Genomic DNA, 13659 nt, shown 5'->3' with positions numbered 1-13659 from the left:
ATTGTGTTTAGTTTGTTGTGTCTTTGTAATAAATGGAAGTGTGTGTGTTAGTAAGTGTTAAATAGACTTATGTTGTTGTTTTTATGTGTATTAAGCAGAAAAAATGCAAGAATAGGTATTTGGAAATGTTTGGGACAAGGAGGAAAATGAGCAGAAAAAAGGCTTATTGTTGACTGGCATTGCTATAGCAATCATCGCGTAGCAATTTGTCAGCCCAGTAAGTTTATTTTGGCAGAAAGTCCAGCTGGCATTAATGAAGAAAAAAAAGGAGCTGAGGTGGCGAAAATGTGGCCAATGACTCAACTAATAGGTGGAAAATGAAGGGCAAGTGGACCATGAATTGGATTTCCAATTAGGGTAAACTTTAGTACCCTAATTGGGGAGCAAAAGAGAAGGAGGATAAATAGAAAAAGGTGGCTGCACTTTGAAGAGGAGGCTAGTACGAAATTACAGAAGAAAAAAAATCTAAGTGCAGAAAAAAGAGAAAGAAGAGAAGAAGAAGACTAAGAAGAAGGAGAAGAAGGCAACCTACAAAGAGAAGATTTGAGATTCCAACTCATTTCTCTTGCTCTCCTCTTCCATTTTGTATCATTTTCTACTCTCTAATCCTCTCTTAAACTCCATGAACATGTTATTTTCTGGTTTTGAGTTTTTAATTTCAGCTATGAACTAGAATATTTGAGATTTGGGCGGTTATGAACCCTTGTATGGACTAGTGGTTGAATTTTGCAATGATTGAGTAATCATGTCTTTGTTCAATTAGTTGTGATGAAATGTTGATTGAATGTTAATTTTTGGCCAGCTTTAACATTTAGCAAGCTAGATCTTACTTGGAAAAGTAAGACTTAGTTGAACCCCTCTAATTGATGCATGATTTTTACCTTTTTTTTAGGTATTAATTAGTAGTGAAATAGGCATATTTTGTTGGAAATTATTTTACCAGGATCTTAGATCTACTCACAAGTATGTTTATTAACACCCTAAATATGAACTTTCTAAAACGATGAAATAAACACATATAAAGTTAAAGAAACCTTACATTGGGTGCAGCGGAATAATATGACTCCTTCCGTTCAGATATCTAGCCCTTGATTCCTTTCTGTAGCAGAGCATTATCAATATCTGAACCTGGATCTCTTTCTCTGAATCTTTGATGCTGAAACCTCCTTCTTGCTGAAAGTCTTTCTTCACGATCTTCCTCACTATGATTGAGGTATCACTTGCTGTGTGTGGGCACTACTCATACAGTAAGTATTTCGAAATTGAAGAGGGAAGGAGAAAGAGAAGGGTAAGCCAAAGATAGGGAGAGAGAAGGCTCAGTTTTTTCTGAATCTGAAGTGTTAGAAAAAGTGTGTAAATTTAGTGTAAATTTCCTAAAGCATTCACTATCTATTTATAGCATTCCACTAGGGTTAGGTTTGAATTATTTGGCATTAAAATAATAAAAATATCAGTTTAAATTGCCTATAAAAGTGGCTGGCCATGCTTGGTGGATTTGGGCCTCACTTTTTGCAATTTTGCAGTTTTATCTTTTCTGCATCTGATTTTCTCAAAAATGCCAATTTTCTAATTCAACCATTTAAATGCCAATTCTAACTATTTAATAACTATAAATAATTATTAAATAATATTGTCATTTATCATATTTATTAATTGAACCATACAAAGTATCATAATTAACAAATATGCCCCTAAAACTCTTTCTTTACAATTTCGCCCTTACTTAGTGAAAAATTTCACAAATAGACATAGTCTAAATTGAGAATTATAATTGATTAATCAAAACCAATTATATGAGTCTTACAAGCAATATTATCTCAACTAGTGCGGGGACCATGGGTCTATATAACCGAGCTTCCAATAAGTAGATCAAGAATTTAGCACTAAAATTAACTAACTTATTAATTCTTCGTTGAATCCACGGATAGAACTTAGAATTGCACTCTCAGTATATAGAATGCTCTATATGTTCCACCATATAGACACATCATTAGTTATCCATTGTTATAATCCTAATGTGATCAATGATCCTCTATATGAATGATCTACACTGTAAAGGGATTAGATTACCGTAACACCCTACAATGTATTTTATCCTTAAAACACTTGACCCCGTATAAATGATATTTCAGCTTATGTGAAATGAGTACTCCACCATTTATGTTCGTTTGGTCAAGCTCGAAGGAGATCATCCTTTGCTTACTATTCGCCAGATAGAAGCTATAGATTCCATGTTTATGTTAGCGCTCCCACTCAATTGCACTACCGTGTTCCCAATATGTACGTATCACCCTGACCTAAAAGTAGGCTTCACTAACAAATCAAAGAACACGAATAGCCTTTCAAGATTGAGCCTAATCATAACAGGATTAAGATCATTTGATCTAGGATCAACTAGGCGATATTGACTTGAATAGATATTACGGTAAGTTTAATTAAATCTAAGTCAAAGTTCAATATCGGTCCCTTCCGATGCATACTCCATGCATCCAACCTGAGCTTTACTTTAACCAATGCTCTGGAAAGAACATAACACTTCTCCAAATGCAAGTAAACTCTGTTGTAGATTATCATATCAGTAAAACCCTATGTCTGATAAATCTAGGAAACTTTATTCACATAGTCATGTTTACTTTCCAATGTGTTGACGGCACAATAAACAGGATCAAGTATGTGAAAAGGGTTTCAGATGAATTTATACATTATGTACATATAATCATGAAATAAATCATGTGAACCATGCAACATTAAATGTTATTTTTGATCTATATTAATAAGTAAATCTGATTATATTGCAATGAGTTTTATTTAGGGCATAAAACCCAACATATTTTGCTACCATTCATAACTAACGATTTGATGCTTTATTGGACTATTTGTGATCTAATCTGATATAGAAATGCATTGTTGAGATTATGAATGGTTTATTGCAAGTTTTGGAAAAAGCTTGCTGGTTTTTTTTTGAAATCTGTTAACTCTGCCAGGATTGTTGAGTCATTGCTCGGTCATTGCTGTATCAACTGGAACATACAAGTGGAAATTAATCACCCAAGTCTATTTTCCAAATCTGAAATTATCACCACTTTAATCACTTTTAGCTTCTTATTTTTAGTTTATTTTGTTTAAAATATTATTTCTCAAGTTTAGAATTAAGAGTATAAATTTTTCTCTTGAATTAATTTGTTACTTTGTTTCATTTTTATTTGACATTCTTGGAATTGCCTTTAGTTGATTTCGCATTACTTAGTAAAAAGTCCATGTGGAGACAAACTTTGATTACTTATCATTGTATTACTTGTTTGTGATTGTGTACACTTGCGCAATTATAAATCAAATTAAATTTTCACAACAATAGTGCTATAAATAGTGATGCATGTTCACTGGGCAAAGGACGAGGGATTTTACCCTAGAGATACTATCTAAGAATTCATATTCAGAGATACTGTTGTAAGAGTTATAGGAAAAGGAACTTTTCTCTTTGTTCTTGAGTCAATACAAATAACGAGGATTAAGCTATTACCGAACTGCTTGGGCTGAACCTCTATAAAATTTTTGTGTCTTTACATTGCTTTACCATCTATCGATTGCTATAAATTACCTATCGCTTACTAAATAAGACTCACTGTCGTTGGCTAAAAGCGAGGTCAACAATAATCGTTACACCCTTTCAATGTATTTTATCCTTAAAACACTTGGACACCTATAAATGATATTTTAGTGAACTAATATAATCACTAAAATGAGATCTCAATCATTTATCTCTATTCAGCCAAGCTCGAAGGAAATCATCGTTTCACTTCTAAATACCTATAAAAGTTATAGATTCCATATCTATGTTTAGCGCTCCCACTCAATTGTACTACCATGTTCCCAAAATGTACGTATCACCCTCACCAAAAAGTAGGGTTAACTAACAAATCAAAGAACACGAATAACACTCTTGAGATCGAACCTAATCATGTCAGGATTAAGATAATTTGATCTAGGATCAACTAGGTGATATTGAATTAAATAGATATTACGACAAATTTATCATATCTAATCCAAGTTCAACATCGGTCCCTTCCAATGTATACTCCATACATCCGATACTGGTAAACTTTGCCAATGCCCTGGAAAGGACATAACACTTATCCAAGGTGTAAGTATACCTATCGCTGATTATCATGCCAGTCTAAATCCAATGAACTGACAAATCAGGGAATTAAACTTTTGAACATATAATCATGATTATATTCCACTGTGTTGACAACACTATAATCATGAACAAATACATATGTCGTGGACTTAATAGAATTTATACATTAAATATAATCATGAAATAAATCATGTGAACCATGCAACATAAAATGATTTCTGATCTTTATTAATTAGTAAATCTGATTATATTGAAATGAGTTTTATTTAGGGCACAAAACCCAACAGGATTCCCCTGCTCCCTTTCTATGCTAGGTAGTTTGGGTCACTAACTGTTTGGTTTTTCTTTCCTTATACATAAATTATATCTAAGAAGATAGAACAAGAAGAGGTTGAACTGGAAGAAGAGGTCCTGGAGCAAGAGAATGCTCCAAGACTGATGTTGAATGACAATCCTTAGGAAATGGAGGAATATGTCAACAAATTTAGGATTTATGGCAATTTTACGAAGTACGAAACCTTACAAGGGCTCGACAGTGTTCCTGGATTGAACTGGAATAGGCTCTTCGTTCACGGAGAGAAGCCAAGCAAGTCTGCAGATGGAGGCTTTGACATCTAGAGCTGGGCCCATGTGGAGATGGGTGCACACCTTCCGTTAATGTAGTATAAATTTAAATTGTAATATTTTTTTAAAAAAATAACAATTTTTATTATATAGTCACCTTTAATATAAGTTTAATATAAGATAGATATATTTTGTTAAAATAATAAATTATTTTGTAAGTAACGACAATTATTGTATATAACGGCAATGGATGTAAAAACGATTCAAATCAAATGTGGAAAAGGAGATTGCTTTGCCATTCTATTAGTACGACGTCGTAGGGTGGTGGTGGCGTTAGACTACTGGGCGAACATATTACATTTTCAGAGAGCAGAGAGAGAGAGAAAGAGAGGCAAAGGAAAGGGTTTAGGAAGGAAGAGAGACTGTGTGAGTGAACTGTGAAAGACAGAGAGCAAAGAAAGTAGGTAGGAAGGTACCTCTAATGGCGACAACAACGACGTTTCAGGGTTATCCTCAACAGCCACAACCACAACAACAACAACAACAACAACAACAACAACACCACCACCATCAGCCTACCACCGTTGAGGAGGTCAGAACCCTTTGGATTGGGGATTTACAGTATTGGGTCGACGAAAACTACCTTAATAGTTGCTTTGCTCATACCGGCGAGGTTTACACATCTCTCTCTCTCTCTCTCTCTCTCTCTCTCTCTCTCTCTCTCTCTCTATTTGTGCTTATATTTCTTATGTAATGTATTACCGTTGTTTATGGTTTTCTCTAAGATTTAAGAATTGAAAAACCCCTTTATATTTATATATATATATATATATATTGAAATTTAGGTGTTATTTGGGGGTTATTTTCACCTAAAGTGGTATGATTTAGCATAGAGATGAGAAATTCAATGTATCCGGCGAAGTTTTCATTTCTCTATGTTTATGTATCTATTTGCTACCACTGTTTTTCGTTTTTTCTACGATTTAAGAATTGAAAAAAAAATCCTTTTAGCAATTTAATTGTCATGATATGTATATATGTATATACATTTTGAAGTTAGTCGTTATGTTTTATTGGTTATTTCACTTAAATTAGTGTAATTTAGGCGAGGGAACATAGTTTCAAAATACCCAGAAATTTTCTGTTTTTTGTTCCCAATATATAAGCTGAGTTTCAATCCTATTTGAACAATTATGCCATCCTTTTCTGGACCTTTGTTAATATTTTCAATTTCTTGCTCTTTTCAATTTCTTGCTATAATATCGTAAACTGTGTAACAGTTAAAAAAAGGTTTTGAAAGTTTTTGTGATATGATATCACTGCCACTAGCTGTAAGTCGTTTGGATGGAACTTTCAAAAGCTAGTTGCTGGTAGTGTGCCAAGGAAAGTTCTTGCAACCGTTTAAGTGGATTCTCCTACTATATGCAGGTTATTTCTATAAAGATTATACGCAACAAAATCACAGGACAGCCTGAAGGTTACGGATTTGTGGAGTTTGTTTCTCATGCAGCAGCAGAGAGGATTTTGCAGAGTTACAATGGTACCCAGATGCCTGGAACTGAACAAACTTTCAGGTTGAACTGGGCTTCTTTTGGTATTGGTGAAAGACGTCCTGATGCTGGGCCTGAACACTCCATTTTTGTTGGAGATCTGGCACCTGATGTTACAGATTATCTGTTGCAAGAAACCTTCCGATCTCAATATCCATCAGTTAGAGGTGCCAAGGTTGTCACTGATCCAAACACTGGACGTTCAAAAGGATATGGTTTTGTTAAATTTTCTGATGAGACAGAAAGGAATCGTGCTATGTCCGAAATGAATGGTGTCTATTGCTCAACTAGGCCAATGCGAATTAGTGCAGCAACACCGAAGAAGACCACTGGTTTTCAACAGCCCTACACTGCTGCAAAAGGTATTTTTCATTTTGATAATTTTTGTTACGATTGATGACTTTGTGATTACCATACTTATCGTCTTGCAATACCTGATTTTAACTATTCTTTGAACCACTCAGTAAAAGAGAATCCATCAGTGCATCCCCAGTATTCAATTGTTTTGGGTATATTTATACACTATTAACAACATATGCAATGTTTGCGGGAATGGTGTGTAGCGTATGAATGTATCTGTATGTGTTCATATGAGTTTATGTGTGTGGTTTATGGGAAAAAGCAAAAAACAAAATCGGGTACTGAGTTGTTTTCCCTTAGATATGCCTCGAGACATACACCTTAACAATAAGAAGAAAAGCTTCATGAAAATTATTTTATTTCATAGCAAACAGCACATAATTCTATAACGAAGTCATAAAATTCAAGAAAATTACTAGTTAAGTCTTAAAATCATAAACTTAATCCATAAATGGTTCAATTACAACCGAAAAATGATAAAGGTTCTAAACTTATATAGAAGACATATATGCATGAGGTTGATGAGAGGGAGGGACTCAGCTAAGAAGGAAAGAGATGATAGATGTTGCATGAAAGGGTTAGGGTTATTAGGGCTATATTTTCCTGTATTTTCTATTAAAAATCTGTTAAAAAAGACCTAAACTAAAGCCCATTAGTCATTTAGAAGTCTGAAAATAGCTATTAGAAAAGCTTTAAGAAAAAGCCGAAATCAGCCCACGGTTGAGGCGTACACCTCATGCACCTCAGTACACATCGCCTCAGAGGTGTGTGTCTCAAGTCCACCTATCAGTGTGTGAGGCGTATGCCTCAATGACAGCAGCTGAGGCGTAGCGTCAGATACGTTTTTCCACCACCTCGCCTACCAATTTTTGAAACAATGCTTATTACTGCCTACTACTATTAGTTATGACTTACGAGTCTGTGACATGCAAAGCTGGAATTGGCTCCGTTGCATGCTTTTCCTGCTCTAGTTTCTGATATGCTGACCTCAACCTGGTTTATAAACACACTTGTTGACTTTCCTGTAGCGGCATATCCACTTTCAGCATACAGTACACCAACAGCCCCTGTGCTTTCTGCAGATTATGATGCAAACAACACTACGGTGAGCTAGACTGGACTAAGTGATGTTGGTTTTATTTTATCTCTTAATCTCACAATCTTTTTTCATAACAGATTTTTGTTGGTAACTTGGATCAAAATATCACTGAAGAGGAGTTGAAGCAAACATTTTTGCAGTTTGGGGAGATTGTCTATGTTAAGATTCCTGCTGGCAAAGGATGTGGTTTTATACAGTTCGGGATAAGGTCTGTTCAACACGGGAAACTTTTGACATCACATGATTTCTTTAAATGAAACATACTAACAAGAACTCTGTAGTCTCTACGTGGATTTCTTTTCTTATTTGAATTCATTGTTTCTGTTTCTCTTTTGGTTGTTAAAGAAATTATAAGTTTTCTACAGTTAGCAATGTTGTGATCTCTCCTCCTGTCTCTAGCTATAAAAGTTCCCTTTTTGTCAGACTTAACGAAGTTGTTCGTGTATAGAGGATTGAAGGTGGCAATGCAAGTTGCATGCAGAATGTTCTATGACTTGTTTCACTTTCTATTGTAATTTAACAATATTTTTTTAATCATTTTTCTCCACTCTTCTATGATCAAGTTGCTTCTTTTTTCTTGGAAAAAGATATATTGCGTATTGATTTTCTGAATTTTCTTATAACTGTTATTTTTGTAGGACATCTGCTGAAGAAGCTATTCAAAAAATGCAGGGAAAGATGATTGGTCAGCAAATAGTCCGGGTTTCTTGGGGTAGGAGCCCAACAGCTAAACAGGTGATTGGTCATGTACTTATTTCTAAAAAGAGAAAAGATTTTATAACAAGCTGATTTGGAATGGTGCAGTGTATTTTAGATGGTAGATATACATGAAACTAAAATATGACTAATGATTACATACACGGGTATGAGTTTAGCTTTCTGATGGTCTTTTAAGGACTTTTACAGATACAAGAAAAAAATTTACTGTAGATTTTCCCTACACCTGACAAAACTTTATACCAACTTATTTTAGGACGTATCTGGTGGCTGGGGTCAGCAAGTAGATCCAAATCAGTGGGCGGCATATTATGGTTATGGACAAGGATATGATGCGTTTTCGTATGGGGCTGCTACACAAGATCCTTCGTTATATGCATACAATGCATATGCTGGCTATGCCCAATACCCTCAACAGGCAAGTTTTAAATATGTAATGCATCTCACATGATGGAGGTGAAAGCTTCATGAATTTTTATGGAAATGGTTTTGGTTCATATTGCTAATCATGGTGTTGAGAAATTGATGAATGTGGCTTTTTAATAGCCTATCATGGCTTTAGTAATTTATTATTCTTATTTCCTACTGGATATTTTGTTTCAGGTTGATGGTGTTCTAGATATGGCAGCTATAGGAGCAACTGTCCCAGCTGTAGAGCAGAGGGAAGAGTTGGATGATCCATTGGCTACACCTGATGTTGACAAGTAAATATTTCAATATATTTGTCATGAAATGCCTATCTCTTGTCCATATTTTTCTATCTTCTGAATCCTTCATGGTTGATTGCTAGGTTGAATGCTGCTTACGTCGCTGTTCATGGAAGTGCGATGCTAGGCCGTCCCTTATGGCAGAGAACGTCTTTGTTTACACAGCAAACTTAGATGCACATATTCATAACCAGATTCAGATTGGTGAGACTATTGCTACATTGTTGTAGAAGTTAGAGGATAGAGCGGTAGAGAAAGAATATAAAAGAGTATAGTGTCATGTTAACTGCAAATTGAATCAGCTTCCATTTCTTGATTGTGCTTTTTGCTGCATCAGAGTGGGACCTTTTTTCTGACAATAAAATTTTTTCTTGTTCTGCTGAAATATAATTCCTGATTTTATTTTTTATTTTTATGAGGAAATTTTTTCTTTTAGAAAGGAGGAAAAAAAAAACTATTATTAATAATTTCGTAGAGGATAGTAAACTTGTAAAATCTACTCGTTTGTATCAAGTGAAAGTGACATGCCTTGGTAGTGCTTCGTTGATAATTTCGTAATTAAAATTGTTTTTTTTTTGAACAAAAAAGGAATTTTATTCAAAACAGGCAGCAACCCAACAGTACAAACAAAGGCAAAACAGCCAACAAACCAGCAAAAGAGAACAGCAGCAGCCCCAACCCGAAACTACCAGCCCCTAATTACATCAATTATATACTTATCTTGCTTTTTAGAGGTATTACAAGTTAAACTCAAGATTCTATAATGAGAGAGCTTCCTTATCTCCATGCTCAATTTAAGAGGAGAGGAACAAACCAAATCAAATATGCAACTATTTCTATTTTTCCATAGCAGGTAAAGCGAAGCTGCAAACACTGAGTTGATCACTCGGTTCTTGAAATCAAGGGGCCCCCTAGTGCACCACTGCTGGATTTGCTCAGCTTCCTTTGGCCAGTCTACAACTCCCAACCATTTACCAATCTCAACAAAAGTTTTCCTAGCAAACACACAATCAAAGAAGAGGTGTGTATGTGTTTCTATGTCATTCTCACAAACTGGACAGAGAATAGAGGGAATGAATAGAAATTTGCTCAAGTGATCTCGTGTGAGGAGTTGAACATTACAAGCCTGCCATAAGATGAATCTATGTTTTGGAATAATAAGCTTGTTCCAAATAGCTCTACTATACTTCACTTTCTGAGCTTCCACTTGTAAATTATAGAAAAGTTTAGCATGGAACTTACCTCCTTTTTCGGCACGCAAAATGGAAATCTCATTAGTACTAGATCGTATCTTCATAAGCTTTTTGAAATACCAGCTCACATCCTGCTTGATAGAATAGCTCCAAACATTTTGGCCCTTTAAGTATATAGAATTTACCCATTTCACCCAAAGACTGTCTTGTTTTCTAGCAATGGCCCAAAGGAACTTCGCCATCAAAGCTTTATTCCACTTTTTACCCTCGCGGAATCCCACTCCTCCGTACTCTTTAGGGAGACACACCTTCTCCCAAGAAGCAAAATGCAACTTCGATCGGTTCCCAGTGGTACCCCATAAAAAATCTCTGCAACTTTTATCAATGGCAGCTATGACTTTACTTGGAAGGGTGAAGATACTCATCCAATAATTTCTGATGCCTAGGAGAACCGAGTGAATCAATTGAGCACGCCCCGCAAACGAAAGATTTCTACTCGCCCAACAGTTTAGCTTCTTGTTTATCTTGTCTAGAATCACTCCACAGTCTTCAGTCTTCCACTTGGTGGGACGGAGCTTAACCCCAAGGTACTTGAGAGGGAAGGAGCCCTCTTCCATTCTTACAAGGTCCAAGATCTGCGCTTTGATGTCATCCCGAACCCCACCAAAATAAATGTGGGATTTGGTCTTGTTAGCTGAGAGACCCGTCGCCTGGCAAAATCTCATAAAAGCCTCATTAACACATCTGACCGAATTAAGATTCCCCTTGCAAAAGATAATGAGATCATCTGCGAAACAAAGACTAGTAAGCTTTAAATGTTTGCATAAAGGGTGAAAGCCAAACCCTTTCCTCCCGGAGAAGTGAGCTAATAATCTTGTCAAGTACTCCATGATAAGGACAAAGATGAGAGGGGACATAGGATCTCCTTGACGAAGCCCTTTTTCACCTTTGAACTTACCCTGGATTCTTCCATTCATAAGCAGATTATAACTAGTTCCCTTTAAACAAGTCATAATCCAATTAATGAATCTAGATGGAAAACAAAGATTGTTCAGGAGATCTTCAACAAATTGCCAGTCAACCGTGTCATAAGCCTTGCTTAAGTCAATCTTCATAATGCACCTTGCTGAAATATTCTTCCTCAAGTAACCCTTCAAGAGATCTTGGAAAACCATTATGTTGTGAGCAAGAAGCCTGTTCTTCACAAAGGCCCCTTGATTGCTTTGCACTAGAATAGGAAGCACATCCGCAAGTCTCGAGCAGATCATCTTAGAGATACATTTGTAAATTGTGTTGCAACAAGCAATGGGTCTGTAATCACTAGCAGCTAAAGGATTAACAACCTTTGGGATAAGAGAAATCACCGTTTCATTCAAACTTTTCGGTAATCTTCCATCAGTAAAGAAACCCAAAACATCTTTGGATATATCATCACCAATATCCTTCCAGAGATTAATGAAGAAACCCGAACCAAATCCATCCAAACCAGGACTCTTAGAAGAATGAATGCTAAAAAGGGCATTCCTAACATCATTCTTACTAAAGGGTCTGATCAGGTTCACTTGCTGGTTCAAATTCTGTCTTTCTCCATGGTAGAGGCAATCTGTGTAGATTCGGCATGTCGCTGGCTAGCCAATCTTGAGCATCTTCAATGTCCTTGGCTTGGATTTGTCTACCCCCATTTCTATCTTCATAAGAGAACATAGCATTAAAGTCTCCTAGAATTACCCAAGGCAAATTCGGGTGACCAATACTACTTAACTTAGTCCATAGAGCCTTCCTTTCCTCTTTTGAGTTACTGCCATAAACCGCCGTGACAAGAAAGATATCCTTATGACCACAAACTTTGATTTTACAATGGATAAGTTGAGCATCTTCATGTAATATTTCTACTTGAACGAATTTGGACTGCCAAAGAATTAAAATTCTACCCGAGATGAGGTGGCTAGAATAAAACTCCCAATTTGGAAAGTTATTTTCTACCATCTCCTTCACTTTGTCCTGTTTCACCTTTGTTTCAAACAAAGCTCCTAACCCCACTTTATTCATCCTAAAAACATCGAGAATCGCTTTTTGCTTTTCTCTCTTATTCATTCCCCTCACATTCCAACCTAGGATATTACACACCTCCATTAAAAGTAATGGAAATAGGCGGATCCAAGTTCCCATCGATAGTCTCTTGTAAGACTTCATATCCATTTTTGAAATTCTCTATAGCTCTTGTCTCAACTACATTAGCAATCTTTATTCCTTTTCTTTTTGGAGTCATCCATTCACTGTTTGCAGCACCAATAACCTGCATTGACCCCTGTTTCTGTCCTTTTTCCACCTGCTCATTCTCAATGGTTGCCATAGTCCTATCAGTTCTTGCTGTCTCATTCACTATCGGTTGGGAAACTCCCCCAATTGGTTCATCAGGTTCTTTATTAGCAGCTGTACTAGTCTTCTTCTTCCAAGTCACCTTGTTTTCTTTGTTACAGTTCGCCACTGTATGTCCTAGCAAATCACAAGCAGTGCACTTCGTTGGAAGCCATTCATACTCTACCGATTGTTCTACTAACTGTTTTCTCTCATTTATGAACGAAATAGTCTTTGGGGGGTTATCGGAGATCACCATATCCACAAGAACCCGAGCAAATTTAACCATAGATCTTTCCATAGTGACTTTGTCCACCATTATCGGTTTCCCAATTGTACTCGCAAGGGCACTGAGATTGGTTTTACCCCAATATTGAAGCCCCAGCCCATTCAGCCGTATCCACACCGGAACCGATTTAATCATTCTGGCTGCATCCATGTCGGTTGTCCAAGGTCGGAGGACCACTGGTTTTTTGTCAAAATGAATAACACCAGTCTCTAAAATTAGATCACGAGTAGCTTCGTCTCTGAATTTCACTAGAGTAAACCCCGAATTCATCCTGGCCACTTTCTCAATCCCAAGTTTCCCCCATACCCTGTTAACAAACCCCTCAAAAACCTTGAAAGGAGGATTGGCTCCCAACACAATACAAACAATAGCATTCTTCCAATAAGATGCTTCAATCTCAGCCTCTTCAATATCAATTTTAGCCACAATTTGATCCCCCACTTTAATGGGTTCAGTATATTCAAGTCTAGTGGAAGGAGTTAATACCTGGTCTGTTGGAAATTTGCTCCATAAATCTGCCGCAGTCGCCTGAAAGTCGGCCTTCTCAACTTCCTCCGCCCAGTTTCTAGGTATCGAACCATTGCTCTTCTCAGTAGTCGGAGCGATTTCTTCCTCATATCCCAGATCTGCACAAGGTTCATGATAAATCTCCTCCACCGGTTCCTCCTCACCAACCGGAGAGTG

General features: G+C 36.5%; 2 protein-coding genes across 2 annotated transcripts; one reads left to right on the top strand and one right to left on the bottom strand.

Moving 5' to 3' along the window:
- Positions 1-4992: 4992 nt before the first annotated feature.
- Positions 4993-9520, top strand: LOC133035152 (polyadenylate-binding protein RBP47B'-like). Its single transcript, XM_061110962.1, has 8 exons — positions 4993-5375; positions 6131-6614; positions 7641-7717; positions 7789-7919; positions 8350-8446; positions 8685-8846; positions 9032-9132; positions 9219-9520. The coding sequence occupies exons 1-8, from the start codon at positions 5184-5186 to the stop codon at positions 9307-9309; spliced, it is 1335 nt and encodes a 444-aa protein (XP_060966945.1). The 5' UTR covers positions 4993-5183; the 3' UTR covers positions 9310-9520.
- A 300-nt stretch (positions 9521-9820) lies between these two features.
- Positions 9821-12422, bottom strand: LOC133034564 (uncharacterized). Its single transcript, XM_061109671.1, has 2 exons — positions 11869-12422; positions 9821-11837 (listed from the first exon to the last, which is right to left on the bottom strand). The coding sequence occupies exons 1-2, from the start codon at positions 12420-12422 to the stop codon at positions 9821-9823; spliced, it is 2571 nt and encodes an 856-aa protein (XP_060965654.1).
- Positions 12423-13659: the final 1237 nt, after the last annotated feature.

The sequence above is a fragment of the Cannabis sativa genome, chromosome 2 (genome assembly GCF_029168945.1).
Source record: "Cannabis sativa cultivar Pink pepper isolate KNU-18-1 chromosome 2, ASM2916894v1, whole genome shotgun sequence".
In the NCBI taxonomy this organism is placed as follows: domain Eukaryota; kingdom Viridiplantae; phylum Streptophyta; class Magnoliopsida; order Rosales; family Cannabaceae; genus Cannabis; species Cannabis sativa.
This window is presented reverse-complemented; position numbering and strand designations above follow the sequence as displayed.

Coding starts and splice junctions, on each gene's coding strand:
- LOC133035152 (XM_061110962.1), top strand. CDS start 5,184: ATGGCGACAACAACGACGTTTCAGGGTTATCCTCAACAGCCACAACCA. Junction 7,718..7,788: donor ATGATGCAAACAACACTACG/GTGAGCTAGACT, acceptor TTTTCATAACAG/ATTTTTGTTGGTAACTTGGA. Junction 9,133..9,218: donor GCTACACCTGATGTTGACAA/GTAAATATTTCA, acceptor GTTGATTGCTAG/GTTGAATGCTGCTTACGTCG.
- LOC133034564 (XM_061109671.1), bottom strand. CDS start 12,422: ATGAATAAGAGAGAAAAGCAAAAAGCGATTCTCGATGTTTTTAGGATG. Junction 11,838..11,868: donor GAACCTGATCAGACCCTTTA/GTAAGAATGATG, acceptor TGCCCTTTTTAG/CATTCATTCTTCTAAGAGTC.